This window comes from Dasypus novemcinctus, chromosome 12 (genome assembly GCF_030445035.2).
Source record: "Dasypus novemcinctus isolate mDasNov1 chromosome 12, mDasNov1.1.hap2, whole genome shotgun sequence".
NCBI classification, from domain to species: Eukaryota; Metazoa; Chordata; class Mammalia; order Cingulata; family Dasypodidae; genus Dasypus; species Dasypus novemcinctus.
In genome coordinates, this window is record NC_080684.1 from 12,858,442 (window position 1) to 12,875,390 (window position 16,949).

General features: G+C 37.8%; 1 protein-coding gene across 4 annotated transcripts in view; it reads right to left on the bottom strand.

The window, feature by feature from the left end:
- NELL2 (neural EGFL like 2) overlaps positions 1 to 16,949 on the bottom strand; it is a 526,313-nt gene that overhangs the window by 110,076 nt on the left and 399,288 nt on the right. For all 4 annotated transcript variants that reach the window (XM_004447896.5, XM_058307852.2, XM_004447895.4 and 1 more), the window contains 2 exons: positions 10,881 to 11,003; positions 7,638 to 7,733 (listed from right to left, as the gene is read on the bottom strand). In XM_004447896.5, the coding sequence (XP_004447953.2) occupies positions 7,638 to 7,733; positions 10,881 to 11,003 (219 nt within the window). The remainder of the gene's footprint in view (positions 1 to 7,637; positions 7,734 to 10,880; positions 11,004 to 16,949) is intronic.

Below are 16,949 nucleotides of genomic sequence, written 5' to 3' on the forward strand. Positions count from 1 at the left end.
AAAAAAATCTAAATTTCCCTTTTTTTAAACTGTATTTGTCAAGTTTTCTTGGATATTTTACACAAATTCTCTTCTTTTCCCACACACAAAAAAAGATATATATTTTGGTAATGGAATTCCACCATGAGTTATTTGGGTAAGAGAATGTATGCTAGTCAGAAAGGTTTGGAGAATCTTCTTTTGCTTCTGAATTTCTTTCAGTCTTCCTATGTAAAATGATATAAAATAATGCAAGCTTCTGAAGAATATGTCTTTAAAAAAAGGCCAAGTGATCAGGTGCCTTGCCAGTAGGCCCTACTTTGGAGTTTGTACTCCTGAGTGTGACAGACTTGGACTCAGATGTGAAATCTCTACATATGCCTCTTCTGCCCCTTTTATTGAACTATAGTTGGTGCTGGAGTTGGTGGTTATATGTCTAAGAGATTTGAATCTCTGGGCTATCCATGTCCCAGCTGGGCCCTGAGCCTCAATGGAGTAGCAACACCTACTCTCCAGTTCATTGGACTCACCCAGGACAACTAGGAAGGAGGTGAGGATGAACAAAATCCACACCAAGCAACCAAGAGAGTCTACAACTGTAAGCAAGAGTCCCATCCATTGGTCTATGGGATCGAAATCCCTTCTCAATTAGAGGTGAAACGGGCATCACCATTTCAGAATCCTCAGGATTGGGGAATAAAATATGGACTAGAGTGGACTTACTGGTATTCTACTATAGACTTATTGTGAGTCTAGCAATGGAAGAAATTACATCACTAAATGTAGAGACAGTGGCCACTGGAGTTGCTGAAGGCAGGGAGAGGGAAAAGAGGGGCACTTTTGGGACTTGGAATTGTCCTGTATGACATTGCAAAGAGAGATACAGGACATATATCCTGCCATAACCTACAGAATGGAGCGGGAGAGAGCGCAAACTATAATGTAAACTATAATCCATGCTGTGTGGCAATGCTCCAAAATGTGTTAATCAATTGCAATGAATGTATCACACTAATGAAAGAAGTTGTTAATGTGGGAAAAGTAGAAGGTGTGGGGAGTGGTGCATATGGGAATCCCCTATATTTTTTTATGTAGAATTTTATGCCATCCATGTATTTATGAAAAATAAATAAAAAATATATTTTAAAAATTAAAGAATATATTCCCTTTATGATGAAAACTGTGCCAATTCAACTATATCAGGAAACACGATATTATTTTATATTAATAATAAATTCTAGCTATACATACTATTAGCAAAAGGATTTTGTAAAGGATATATATTACCTATAACAGTAATAATATAAACTTTTTGTTCATTCATAAACCTCCTCAACTTGAAGTTTCTGTTGAAGTAAAGTAATACACATATATGCCTCATACCTCATTTTATCATTTTGAAACTATAGATACTTCAAAGCTACAAAAACATACAGGAATGCAACTGAAATTTATATTCACTTAAGTACTAAGAAACCCATTATTTTATATATGGGAAAAAAGATGCCATTTATCACCAAAATGTTTGGTCTCCTTTTTTTGATATTGCAGCTTTTTTTTTTTCACTTTGTCATTTAATGTCAACTTTTTCCCAGTTATAAACATTTTAATTTGATTTAAGTCAGCAATTGCTTATAAAGAACTATCAAATCTTTTAAAGCTATGCTTTAAATCATGACTGAAATGTTTACTTTTAGTATAATAAGACAGCTTTGCATATTAATTAGATCATGAGACACATGTTTACTGAGGTTCGGCAATTGTATAATAAATACAGTATGGAGTGATAGGGCAGTTAAACCTCAGCACACAGATTTTAATACATTTTATTGAGTTATCCAAGAAATAATCACCATGCTAAATCCAAGTTAAACATCTGATGAAATATTAGGATATTTAATTAAAAGTGGAGTTACACTGAACATGTAGGTGCTTTTACATACTGGCTAAAAATGAAGTCCATGAAAAATTAATTTTACTTGATAAAATGCATACAGATAGCGCTTTTGTGAAGTTAGTAAATGGCTTCAGCCATTTCTACTAAGATACGCAATCATGCAGGAAAAGACTAAATAAACGTGGGAAGAGAGATACAGTGTACAGGAGAGATCTTCTCAATCAAAGTAACAAGACATGGTACATAACAAATACCTGAAGATTGTCTTTCAAACCACCAATAAATCCTCTCACTTTATCCTCAGTGAGTCCACTGTGAGAGTTCAACAGATGGCCACTGGGGCCAGGAATTATCTTCTTTCTAAGCTATCGGGAAGCATTCAGTTCCAGAAGGTAAAATCTAGGAAATTCCTATACTTAGGAAATCTTTTTTTTTTTTTTTAAAGATTTATTTATTTATTTAATTCCCCTCCCCCGGATGTCTGTTCTCTGTGTCTTTTTGCTGCATCTTGTTTCTTTGTCCGCTTCTGTTGTCATCAGCAGCACGGGAAGTGTGGGCGGCGCCATTCCTGGGCAGGCTGCACTTTCTTTCGCGCTGGGCAGCTCTCCTTATGCGGTGCACTCCTTGCACGTGGGGCTCCCCTATGCGGGGACACCCCTGTGTGGCAGGGCACTCCCTGCGCGCATCAGCACTGCGCATGGGCCAGCTCCACACGGGTTAAGGAGGCCCGGGGTTTGAACCGCGGACCTCCCATGTGGTAGACGGACGCCCTAACCACTGGGCCAAGTCCGCCACCCTACTTAGGAAATCTTGACAATCTTGATGCTTTCCTTACTTTGGGAGTGAAAACCTGCCATTGTGTCCACTGTTAAAGACAATAGGACGAGTTGGCAGCTAAAGATGTGGACTTAACAAAAGGCACAAGCCTAATGAGGAATTATTACGGTGAATTTCTGGACAGATACCATGACTCAGGGCAAAGGAAAAAAAAACACACACACACACTGGATGGGAATCAGAAGACCTGAGTTCTAAATTCCAGTTCTTGGATCTACAGTGAAATACCTTATGTGAGATACTTCAGTTCTCTGTGCCTTGATCATCTTACCTGCCAATGAAAGTGCAGGACCAGATGACCCTGAGACTTTTCTTTAAACTTATATTTTAAAATGTCCATCAAATACAGAAACCACCACATCAACTTTTTCCTCTTCATTTAATTGGTCATTTATACCTTTGTTTATTTTATTTATTGAATACTGACTAATTTGTAGGTCTCATATTATGCCTTAAGGATACAACGAGTGAAAAAGATACTCCCTATACCCCCAAGAATTTTAATGCCTGGGGACAGGAATGAGGTGAGGTGAAAGAAGGACAAGAGGTGAAGCTGGGTAGAGAAGCAGGGTCAAATTCTGATGGGCCTTACATGTCATGGTAAGAAATGTGGCTTTATCCTGAGGGCAATGAAGTAAGGTGAAGCATTTTTCATTATGGGGTTCTGATACTATGTGGAGACCAAACTAGAAAGGGACAAAGGGACAAAGCTGAGAGCCCTGAATCCAGCCAAAATAGAAAAATATGGACTAACAGTAAAGAGATGGAATGCAAAGGACTGGGCAGGTGACTGAATATGGAAGCTGATGAGAAGAAGATGACTCCTTGAATACTAGCCTAGAAAAATGGATGGATAAGGCTGCCATTCACTGAAATAAAGAACAGAAGTGAAAATGCAGGTTTTGGCGGGAGGAAGGGAGGAGAGAACATGAGTCATGAAGGAGATGATGAATTCAGTTTGGGGTTTTCGGATTTAAGATACCCAAGGAAACATCATCCTGGGAGGCACTGGTTATCTGAGTAGGGATTACCCTTCTCAGAATGAAATGGCAGTTGGTTTTCTTTATGACTCATGGGAGATTCTCTCACTAGTGGTTCTTACTTTTTTGAATTTTTAAAATCTACATGAAATCTTTAAAAGCCCTGGGTTCTTCTGCAGAAAAATGTACATATGCACAAACATTCAGGGGATTTATGGACCATAATGTCCATCTGTGGACTTTCTGGGGTCCTGGGATTCTGGTTAATAAGGATCCCTGATGGAAATGGAAAGAAGGCAGTGATTCATAGGAAATAACGGAGTTCCTCACTGGGTGGGTGAGAGAAATGTAGAAAATAATTTGATTTTTTAGAGTAAAAAGTACCCGTATTTCCAGATATCAGATGTGGCGGACAACTGGTTTGATGTTCACTAAACCTATTCAGTCTTCCTGGACACTCAGCTAAACTACATTTTTCATCTCCCTTGAATTCAAGTGATAAGTTCCTACCAATGGTATGTGAGAAGACGTGGTGATGTATCACTTCTAACCTGAAGCAGTAACAGTGGCTATTCCCTCTCCATGTTTTCGCTGTCATCCTCTTCATTGATGGCCTTGGAGGCCATTTCCTGAGCATGGCTTCTTCCTAAGATGGCAACAGCCCTGGTCTCTGAATAACAGCATGGGTCATCCCAATCCTCACTAAATCCCCACCCCACCACCAGCACCACATCTGACACATTGAACAGAGATGTGAGTGAGCAATACTCTTTTCGTGTTGGCCACTGAAATTCTGGGCCTTCCTTGATATGGAAGCTGGTGTTACTTACTTAATAGACTATAAGACCAATAATACACATCATGTGTTTAAGGATCATCATTTAATAAACTAATTTCATGTTATTTGCTTTAGTTTCCTTTATAGCATAGAAATATACTTGGCATTATTTTACATACTTATTTAGTTTCCTATTGATTCTCTTTCTACCCTACTAGACAAGAAGCTCAACATAGATAGGGCCTTACCACTATAATGCAATTCTAGTTCACTCCCCACCCTATAACAGGCCCTAAATAAATGACTGAATGTTGAATAAATGTCTAAATGGGTTAATGAATTAATGTGTTATTTCATGTGGGTCTCTTCTCATCTAAAAATATAATTAAAAAAAACTCCTATTTTATAGGAGCAAAAGTGTTAGTGTTGGATGGGCAGGCAGAGGATCTAACTTGGATGAATAAACTTGTGAAAGATGCTTTGAGACAACTTTTCAAGTATTAATATTAATATACCTTCTCAGGAGGTGAAAATGCTATACTTTTTAAGTAGTGACATTTGGTCATGTGACAAGAGATGCTACAAGGCAGAAGTAAAATATCACCCTTTGTCTTAGAGTACCAGCTTTACTCAATGGGAAGTAAAATATTTCCATATACTATGGAGTAGAAATATGGCACCTAAACAATTTTTAGGATAGAACATAAAACCTGCCATGTGTTGGGCCATTTCAGGACCGCTTGGAATGGAGGTGTTCTCTCTCTCCTGTTTAATAAGAGTGACTCCAGAGGAAACTTTGAAAAGTACAGATGTACTAATACAGATTAAAAGGAAAAAAAAAGTTTGGATTTGGGAGTTCTATATAATGAACTATGTTGTTTTTTTTTTTAAAGACTTATTTATTTATTTAATTCCCCCCCCTCCCCCGGTTGTCTGTTCTCTGTGTCTATTTGCTGCGTCTTGTTTCTTTGTCCACTTCTGTTGTCGTCAGCGGCACAGAAAGTGTGGGTGGTGCCATTCCTGGGCAGGCTGCACTTTCTTTCGCGCTGGGCGGCTCTCCTTACGGGGTGCACTCTTTGTGCGTGGGGCTCCCCTACGTGGGGGACACCCCTGCATAGCAGGGCACTCCTTGCGTGCATCAGCACTGCACGTGGGCCAGCTCCACACTGGTCAAGGAGGCCCAGGGTTTGAACCGCGGACCTCCCATGTGGTAGACGGACGCCCTAACCACTGGGCCAAGTCCGTTTCCCTATATAATGAACTATATACTCAGCTGCTAACTCTGTGACGTTAGGAAAAAATTTAATCTCTCTGAACCCAGTATTTTGTATGTTAATGGAGTTAATACCTACCATCGTAGAGAGCTGTAAAAGTGTAAAGGTGATATATATAGGTAAGAAGATACTGAGAAGTTTTGTAACTTACCCAAGGTCATATAACAAGTAAGAGGTAGAACTGGATTTTGTCTTTCTCAAAGCCTTTGGATGCTACAGACAGTGACCTAGATTAAATCTGGGACTGATTTACAGACTGGAAGTTCAAGAATAATTAAATAGAGAAAGGAAAATATCCTGCTGGGTTATTTTTAACTCCAGTCTTAAATTTTACATTTCTCAGATTAATTTTATGCCATTGCAAATTTTCACATTATCATATAATTTTTCTAGTGGTAGAATGATACTCTAGTGGAAGAAGGATAGGGCAGATTTTTTGGGGACAGCCTTTTGAATTTATGACAAAATTCTGCACCATTATCCCCACATCATTGAAATACCCTGAGAAAGACAATATTTCAGCTTCAAGACTCTGAACCAGAAGAGCACACAACACTATATTCAGAAAGCAATGTCACCATAGGTACTGAGGTACAAGAGATACACAGCGGGCCATGACGTATGTAGGTGCACTGGTGGGGAATATCTCAGCATGAAAACAATGGAGAACCACTGCTTTAGAAGTGCCAGATTTTGATCTACTAAATTCCATAATAGTTAATTATCAGAAATCTGTATTTTTAAAAAGTTAACAATCTCCATGGGTGATTCACATGCACAGTAAGTTTGGAGAACTTCTGAGAGGTTACATATCCTGAGTGGCCATGTATAAAAGAGACCCACATATAAAAGAAAACCACTATGCATTTTTTATTAGAGACCTTTGAAGCCAATTAATTAATCACTGAAATTTGAAAACAACAAACCACTAAGAGGTACTTGTAGAAAGAGATGATCTAGGGATGCATCTGCAAGCCTTTTTGTGAGCATCCCTCTTCTGTGCACAGTGCTAATGTAGACTAGAAACATTTTTTGTCTCAAATTCTCATCAGTGTTTTTGTTAAAGCAGATGACTCCGCAAGTAGAATGGAGGTAGACCTGACACTGCATCTACTGCACTGGGACTTATAGAAACAATATGGGATGACAACTGTCAATCACTTGTGGCAGTAGCCTTTTCTTAGGGAAAATAACCAGATGCTCTGAGGTCATCTGCTACTGGAATCCACTTAACCAACAGCAACAAAAGCGTCAATTTTTTTTTTACTTTCAAGGTATGTTATTCATCCAATAAAGTATTTTACTTTGGGTCATAAACTATTATACAGACTATAAATATTTTAAAATATATTTTAAAGTTTCTGGGACTGATATCCATAACAGAGAATAAGCTCAGAATGAACATGGATGAGGCATAATTAAGGAGTAGAAGACTTAAAAGACTTTTTCAATTAAAAAACAAAAATGAATACTGAACAGGTCAGATAAAATTATAAAAAGTTCTCAAGTAGGAATGCAAGAAATAGTGGGTCTGAGGAACTCAGTTGGCCTTAACCTTGATGCCTACACTCGACTTAAATCATACAGATTCCAGGAAAAATGAACTACCAGTGAGTAAAATAAATGATGAAATCATGCAATCTTGGACAATCCCACACATCTTTCTGAACATGCTTCTAGCTACAATAGTTGCAAAACCCCCTTAGAGTGACTTTGGTGAATCAACCAGTGAATATGCATCACTTAAGCCTCCTACCTCCTTCCTAGCCGTTCCTTATTAATAGCTCCAGGCTTAAAGAGCCCACTTGAAACTTGAAACATTATTTTCCTCATGGATTACTTTATTCATTGGTATAAAATTCATTTTCTAGGAGAAAAAATGACATTTTTACCTGTTTCGCAGCTGGGTCCAGTGAAGCCTTGAGGGCAGGCACACACGTTAGCAGCAATACAGGCTCCTCCATTCCTGCAGCCATTTCTGCAAAATGCTAAAATAATCCAGATAGATTATTTTAGTACCTTAGAAGTAAATAAAGATACTAAAAAAACTGCTTTTCTTTTTTTTTCTTAGATGTGGACATTAACTTATAGAAGTTATTAAAATTTATATTCATATACTTTCATCCAAGTTAGAAACCTCAACATAATTTGGTAAAACAGTATTCTTTCCAATGGAAAAGAAATATTTCACCTCTAAAATTTTTTTAAAAAGTGGTTTTATTTTGTAAAAAAAGGTAACCTTACACAATAAAAGAGCACTAAAAGGCAGATTGTATCTCATTGTAACAATCCAGCCTGAAAATAAAACTTATAAAAAAAAAAAGTGGAAGCTATCCTGGAAGATTCCTTAAGGAGCAAACCACCAAGAGAATGAAACTAAGAAATAGGAAATGGTTGAATCTCATGAGGCTCTGACCATTCTTCCCACTAGTCAAAGTAACAAATTATTATGGAAATGTCCCATCTTACAATTGTTTCTAAACCAGTCCTGGTGATGAATTACCCAACAGTAAGAAGAATTTAGCATTGAGTCTTCAGGGAGAACCTTCTGCTAAGGATTGGTCAAGATCCAGAATCCAGGATAAAGGCATTGTATAGCTCATCTATTATAGTGGTTTTGGGGGAGGAGAGAAATTTTTCTGTGAGTAGGAGAAGGGGGTCGAGTTCTGAGCCCTTGCAATGGTCATCTTTTGGGATGTGTTGCCATTAAAGAAAGTGAGAAAAACAAGAGGGGTGAGACTGTGTTCATGTAGGATCTTCTGCTTCCACTTCAACTTATTCTTTGGTTTTGGGAGGTTCAGGGGCTGTTCCTCTAGCTTGAAAAAGACTTCCATGGATGAACTAGACCAGCTTAGTTCTAGGTACGGGGAGAAAGGCTTTTGTTCTAGTTTTCTGGCACGTGCTTCTTCTAATTAGCTAAGATGCACTTTCTCAGAACAGTGAAATGTAGAAATCTGAGATTTTAATGTTGTGTTAAAGTAATGGGCCCAAGAAGCCCATTTCTTTGGTTCTAGGTCTTAAGTCTTTTTTCATCCGATGTTAAAAGAATACCTAGCTCACCAAGGACTTGCAAAGGGATTTGGAATTCAAGTCTTATACATATCAGAGGATACATCTATCATACCATGTGTCTATCTTTCCTGGAGTAATTTGCAAGGTTGCAGCTTGTTAATAGAGCACAGGACTCAATGACTTATATTATACATCTAAGTTACTTATCTTTCAGGTTATCCATTCCCAACAGACATGCACAGAGCAACTAGAGATTTTCTATTCAGACACCTTGTGGTCATAATTTCCAGGAAGAATTTATAGATCCTTGAAAGTTCTCCTTCCTTCAGAGATAGGAATTATTTGTCTGCATCTGTTCATGACTTCAAGAGTTCGTTATGCCAAATGCTCCACTTTTGCTATTAAATAGGAGTTAGAGTCAAGTAGAAATAAGAGAGAGAGGCTGCAGGGCTCCCAGATGAAATCTTAGACCAAACAAATCTAAGAAAATCTGGATGCTTTTGGGAATACCTAAGAGTTCAGTTATACTATGTTATAGACTATAAAAGTCTGTTTTTTTCTCAGGATTTGTCTAGTTTCTCCAAGGTAATCGTCAAGTGATTTCAGCTACAAAATGCACAGACCACCTTCACAATGATCTACATTAAAGATTTCCATAGACTTTTGCAAACAGGAGTTATTCTGTGGGCCTTCACATTTGGTTCTCATTTATTGTAAACAAGGCTTTAAGATCCATTCTAATGGGGACAGTGCATTAATAATCATTCCTGTTATTTCTTACATCTCACATATACAGTATCACAGCAAATTGATTTTGGTGAATGCCAAGTAGGACAGTGCCTTTGAGGAAAGCTTAAAGTGCCTAAGATAGACAAATCACAAATAAATCTACATGAGATAATAAGGTATATGAATTTTATCCTATGAGAGTTGGTATGGTTTCCAAAACAGAACCTCTATTTTTCTTGGAAAATGGGTGATAAGCACATCTCATGCAAGAGAAGACTAGGGTGGTGAAAGAGTAAGCCTATAAATGGTACAAAGTACAACTGGAATATCGAATGATGGAAATGGAAATCTGAATTTGATAGGACATTTAAAAGAATATCAATTGGTATACACAAGTCAGCTAAAATGAGAAACTACAACACACAAGACCTAATAGGCATAGTTAATTAATTCTCAACAGTAGTACCAAGAGTTCAAGAGAAAAAAAAAGAAGAAAAACCCTCAGGCTGACACAAAAGGAAGATACTGTACAGTGAGGTGGAGATATTTTGCAGTAGGACAAAAAGCGTTGACAGTACTGACCTCCCACTATATATATATATTTGGGCTAAAAGAGAAACATCTGAATCTGGGAGGAAATGGGTAAACAGGATGAAAAGGAAGGGTCAAAGAAGAGAAGATTGAGAATTGTGGAAAGAAAAGAGTGGGCAAACTGGAAGGAAAGGAACTTGTAGTCAAAACAACAACATATTGAAGTTTAAGATTTCAAAGGTTGGGGAAGTGGATTTGGCTCAATGGACGGAGCTTCTGCCTACCACATGTAAGGTCCAGGGTTCAAACCCAGGGCCTCCTTGACCCATGTGATGAACTGGCCCACATATAGTGCTAGTGCTGATGCACTCAAGAAGTGCTGTGCCACCCCCGTGTAGAGGAGCTCCATGCACAAGGAGTGTACCCCGCAGCCACCCAATGCAAAAAAAAAGTGCAGCCTGCCCAGGAGTGGCACTGCACACATGGAGACCTGAAGCAGCAAGATGACACAACAAAAAGAGACACAGATTCCCAGTGCCGCTGACAAGAATACAAGCAGACACAGAAGAACATATAGTAAATGGACACAGAAAGCAGACAATGGGGGGTGGGGTAGGGAGAGAAATAAGTAAAAAATAAATCTTAAAAAAAAAAAGATTTCAAAGGTTGAGTTGAAGGATTTGAACATTTTGGCCATGCAAACACTTAAGTAATCCAGGGGGATGGCAAAATAATCTGAGGGGAACCACACGTCACAGTTCTCAATAACTGTGGAATGTGCCCACAAGGTAGATAAAAGTGATGAGAAGGGATAGCAGGAGGTAGGGATGTATTGCATTATCCCTAATGGAAGAACCTTTTACCTTTGCACGCAGTTCCATTTCCAGTATAGCCTGGCTTGCAGACACAGTTGTGTCCTCCAACAGTGTTGAAGCATAAAGCATTTTCATCACAGTTGTGCTGATTTGTGAGGCACTCATCATGTTCTGAAATTAGGAATACAATTTTGTTACTCAAAGGTATATTTTCAGACACCACATTGTATGCTGCCCCCATGTCTTTGTTAACATATGGTATTTCTTTTGAACACAGACATACACAATTTAAAAAGTAAAGAAGAGCTCATATTTTGTAGTGTTGCATAATCCTCTTGAATTACATGTACAGTTTACACATTCACAACTTTGAATGCAAAAGGATTCTGATGAAGACCCACCAATGGTAGACAGACTAGAAAGGGAAGGGAGGCAAGGATGGGACCATAGGGCGGTGACAGCAGGCGGGAAGACTTTCGTTAACTGCAGTAACTCTCAGAAGTAGATTGCAGGGCCAGTGGTATATATCTCTGTGGTTAATAATTGGGAAGTTATCCTCAGGAAGTAAATATGCTACCTGACTTTTTCTTGTAGCCTGATAAGAGTGACAGGGAAGGATATGAAATTGCATTGCTTGATAAGTCCTGCGCATGAGATAATGGAGTCGAAGCTTTGGGAGTTAGGGGCCAGCAGTTTACAACTACATCTACACTTGCAGGTATAAAGACATGAATGCAAACTGTTGGGGGAATAAGTGACTTCCTTACTAAGTGCCTTTCCTAGTCAAAGAAAGTATCTTTTACAGTATGGGTAAGCAGAAAATAAAATATGCAGTCAATATGACTCCTCCTTAAACTGTTTATCACTTGACACTTTTGAAAGCATTAAATGATCTGATCCTGCCAGCACCGCTGTAGGAGAGGCAGAATGTATGCCATTATCAACATTTTAAAGGTAAGTCAATGGAGACTCAGAGTGTTTAAGCAGCCTGCCCAGGTTCACTGGAATATTAGGTAAATTCAGAATTCCAGTTCAGTAAAAATGTAAAAGCAAAGAATAAATACAGTGGACATGAGAAAGAAAACAGATCTCACATCAAAATTAAGATGAGTAGGAAATTAAATATAAGTGAGGAAAAGCATACAAATTAATTCAGTCATCTAAAATCCCTAGGGGGACCCTACTTATTACTCAGGCTCTCACATAAATATTACTTAGGTCTGAAGTTAAATACATTTTAATATACCCACTGATCAAGCCATTAATTCACTATGGTATAAATCATTAATGTGAAAAGAAATATTTGCTTTCCATTTTAGAAGTCTTTTTATTCTGGACATTATAATGCTGAAGACTTGTAACTCTGAATAAAATTGCATTTGGCATAGACAGGTATAATTCAACTAAAACCACTTATTTCAACTATTAAAATAGAACGCCTCATGGTTTATTTTTAGAAAAATAAAAAATAACTTTCCATTACAACATTATGTCCAATGCTTTGGAGGCACAATGTTTTGATAGTTTTAACTATAGCCATGTCATACAATTCTTAGAGATTATCCCCAGTAACCCTTCAGAGGAAAGAGAGATTTTAATCACCGAGATTTTAGAATGGTTCTTATTTTCCATATTCCTGGCAAAATTTCTCAAAATTTATAAAATTTCATCCTTATAATCCAGTACAGATCATTTCATAGTTTTTACAAATTCATGCTTATTATTGTAGCTCAGGAAAACAGCTGGATTACACATGGGTCTCCTAATTGGGGCTACCCTTGAGGACCACTAGGAAATTTCAGAGGAACCAGGATGGGCAGCCCACCTACCTTTGGGGTCAGCTGCCCGAAGCAAAGAAATCCATACTCTGAAATTTGCACCTGTTGCCAATTTTCTTCCCAGTGCAATTCAAAGTGTTGCAATTAATCTATAAATCTCTATATGGAAAGTCTTGGGCCCTTTAAAGACAGCTGCTGATTGATTTGATGCTGTTTTCATTCCTGCCTTGGTTTTCTTATTAGACTGTGCTAACTGGGTAAAGGAAGTGCCTAACAAGATTCAGTTTAGCACCCAGTTTGGTAATGTTCAATAAATGTTAAATAGTTATACAACCTGGGATCTGGTTTAGTCTGCTGTCATTTTTTCTCATGGTTACTGAAATGAGTCCTTGTGTTTCTAAGCTGCTCAAGGGTAAAGGCCGTTTTCAAGTTTTTAAATGCATCTGTGACTTTACAAATCTGGGCCCCTGGACCTTTTTTTAAAATATATTTTTTATTTTTTTGAAAGATACTTAGATTACACAAAATGTTACATACAAAAATATAAGGCATTCCCATATGCCCCACTCCCCTCACCTCCCACCCTTCCCCACAAGTGCCCCATGGGGTCTCCTGAAAAACTCACTGTCATTTTTAAAGATTACAATAAAATGTCATGTCCTGAGAAAATACTTTATTCTTTCCCACTTGCAGACTTAAGGGCTACTGTCACTTTCCTTAGCACCTTATACAAGGCTCTGTTGTATTTTATGAAAATTTTCTGCTTCTCTGTACTCCTCCATCCTCAACACCCCACCCTGGGAGCCTGATTTTTGGACATTATCATTATGCATTTTTCATTGTATTTCATTTTGGCATTCAAGGAATGTTTCTTGAATAAGTGACTGAATAAATGAATGGATAAAGCAAAACTATTCCCTGTCATTATTTAAGTCAATCCCAATTTGTTTAACAGTATACTAGATGTTGAGCAAAAAGCAAATAAAAACTTGAGCAGTTTTTTTTTAAATTTTGTTTTGTTGCTGTTTTTTTTAGAAGGAACCAGGGATTGAACCCGGGACCTTGTCAATGTGAAGCAGGTGCTCAGTCACCGAGGAAAACCCACTCCATTGAGCTGTTAACTTTTTTTTTTTAAACATTAATTTTACTGTGGTGGTATTTTATTTAATTGGGATATTTCAAATATTAATTAAGATGCCAGGACATAGTTTGAAAACAGAAGATATTCTAACTCCTTAACAATATAACTTTAGTATATTTCAAGCTTCTTTAAAAAGTTGATTGTAATTATACTCACAATTTTCAACCAGAGTAAACTGCCACCTTAGAAAAAGTGTTTGACAGAGCTTATAATCTCACAGAAGAATTCATTTTCATTTGATAGTCCTACACAAAATAGAAGCACTCAGCAAGAACTCTGTGAATTCACTGCAATAAATAGTCAATGACTAGGGCTCCACATCCAGTCTTTTGGTCAAATGCCAACATCTTAACCTTTACCTGACTCACACATCCTTGGAGACTCCACAGCTAACCCACCAATCAGCCTATCCTAGACTATTTTAATACTTCTTTCAACATTTTCCAGACATAATAAGTAAAACTAAATATAATAGGGATGGAAATTTTAAAATAATATTTAAATCAACATTATGTTCCAATGTTTGACAAGAGTATGTTAGTATGTACAAAGGAATGAATTCTAAGTATCATTTTACATATGTTGGAAACAAATATTTTAGACCTGATATTCAAAACATCCAACCCATAAGAATGAATGCTATTTTTCCATCTTCAGTAAAAATTTTATTTTTCATGTGATGTGATAGTTCAAGTATTAATAGCAGCTGGGATTGGAACCAAAGGCACCTCTTCCTAACTCTTCTTCATTAAAATATTAGCACATATTTATTTAAATTAAAGTACATCATTCTTCCCATAAACCACTCTATTATTAATAGTATCATGCATAACAGTATCATGCATTTGGCAAAAATACACCTACTGTAAGTGATGCACTTTAGTTAGTAGCAATATTTTGATATTTTTCATCAATTTTAACAAATGTTCCACATTAATGCAAGGTGTTGGTGGTGGGGCGGTGTATTGGAATATTTTATATTATGCATGATTGTTCTACAAACTCAATTTCTCTAATAAAATTTTTTTTTTAAAGTGAGGAAGATTAAAAGAAAAAAGTACATCATTTTTTATATCTAGGAACTTGAAATTTAAATGAAACTGGAAAAAATTAAACCCAGAAAGAAAACACTATCATTAAGCAGCATTAAATTAAAATAATAAAGATTTAGGGAGAATTGTGGGAAAATGGCAGAGTAGGGAGCTCTAGAAATCAGTTCCTCACTAGAACAACTATTAACTGGAAGGAACTATCTCAATCACCTATCTGGAAACTCTAGAGTGTAAAAGAACACTGTACAACAGCCAAGGGAGAGCAGGAGGAAGAGGCTGCCAACTTATGGTAAATACCAGAATAGTGCTCTATGTGTGTGATGAGTACTAGCACTCAGCCCCCACTCCCACAGCAGGCAGCACTGGGGTCCAGTTCCTGGAATAGGGTGCTGGTACCAGAGAGGACATAAAAATCTACTTCCCAAGACAGGGGAGAGGCTGTAGCTGCTGTTGATCACTGCTTTGTCTGTTCTTTTCTCATTCTAGAGTCCATAGCTTCTATTTTGGCATATTTGTCCACACACAACACCCTATTATAAACATCATGCATAAGTATTGTATATTTGTTATAGTCCATGAGAGAACATTTTCATATTTGTACTGTTAACCATAGTCCATCATTCACCACAGGGTTCACTGTGATATATGTTTCCCTGCCTTATACCGTCCACCCAAACTTACACTCAGTGGCTCTCAGTTTCATCACAGAGTTGTGCTGTCATCAGCTCAGTTCATTTCAGTATGTTTTCATTACTCCAAAAGGAAAAAATCCCATACTACCCATTACGGACCCTTAGAATTGATATAGAACCTTCTTTGCCATTGATGTAAAGTTTTTTCAATATTACAGTTAACTATAATCTATATGTTACATTAGTTATATTTTTCCCATTTATCTTCATATTAACACCTTGTAGTAGAGGAACATTCTTGTATTTGTAATATTAACCACAATCATCCTCCACCAATGAAATCACTGTTATACATCCCCTAGATTATACTCCAGCTTTCTTTCAATTGACATTAACCTCCCTAGACCATACCTTTCAGCCACAATCCTACCTATAAATCAGCAGTGTTGATTATACTCACTATAATGTGTTACCATTAACTCTAACCATTTCCACATATTTACAACTCCCTTCGTTAAACATTCTTCAAACATTCAGCATAAGCTTCCCCTTCTCAACCCACATTCTTTCTTGTATTAACCTATACTCTATAGATAATTCTAAGAGATTACTCATCATATTTAGCTAATATTAATGGGACCATACAATATTTTTCCTTTTCTGTCTGGCTGTTTCAGTCAATGTAATGTCCTCAAGGTTAAAAGAACTCTTTTTTTTTTTTTTTTTAAGATTTTATTTATTTATTTAATTTCCCCCCCTCCCCTGGTTGTCTGTTCTTGGTGTCTATTTGCTGCGTCTTGTTTCTTTGTCCGCTTCTGTTGTCGTTGGCGGCACGGGAAGTGTGGGCGGCGCCATTCCTGGGCAGGCTGCACTTTCTTTTCACGCTGGGCGGCTCTCCTCATGGGCGCAACTCCTTGCGCGTGGGGCTCCCCCACGCGGGGGTCACCTTTGCGTGGCACGGCACTCTTTGCGTGCATCAGCACTGCGCATGGCCAGCTCCACACAGGTCAAGGAGGCCCGGGGTTTGAACCGCGGACCTCCCATATGGTAGACGGACGCCCTAACCACTGGGCCACAGTCCGTTTCCCCAAAGAACTCTTATCACTGATGTAAAGGCAGTGACCACCAGAGGTTCTGAAGGGAGGGGGAGGGAAGAATAGGTGTACTATGGGGGCATTTTCAGGACATTGGATTTGTTTTGCATGACACTGCAAAGATGGATACAGGCCATATATACAAAATTGTGTGGGACAGAGTATAAACTATAACACAAACTGTAGTCCAGAGTTGGTAGCAATGCTTCAATATGGGTTCATCAATTGTAAGAAACATACCACACGAATGAAGGAGGTTGTTCATGTGGGAAAGCATGGGAGGGGGAGGGAATGGGGCATTTGGGAATTCCTTATATTTTTTATGTAACATTTATGTATTCTAAAAAAAGTCAAGTAAAAAAAAAAAAGAATCAAATATTTAGGAATAAATTTAACCCAGCACATAAATGACTTGTATTC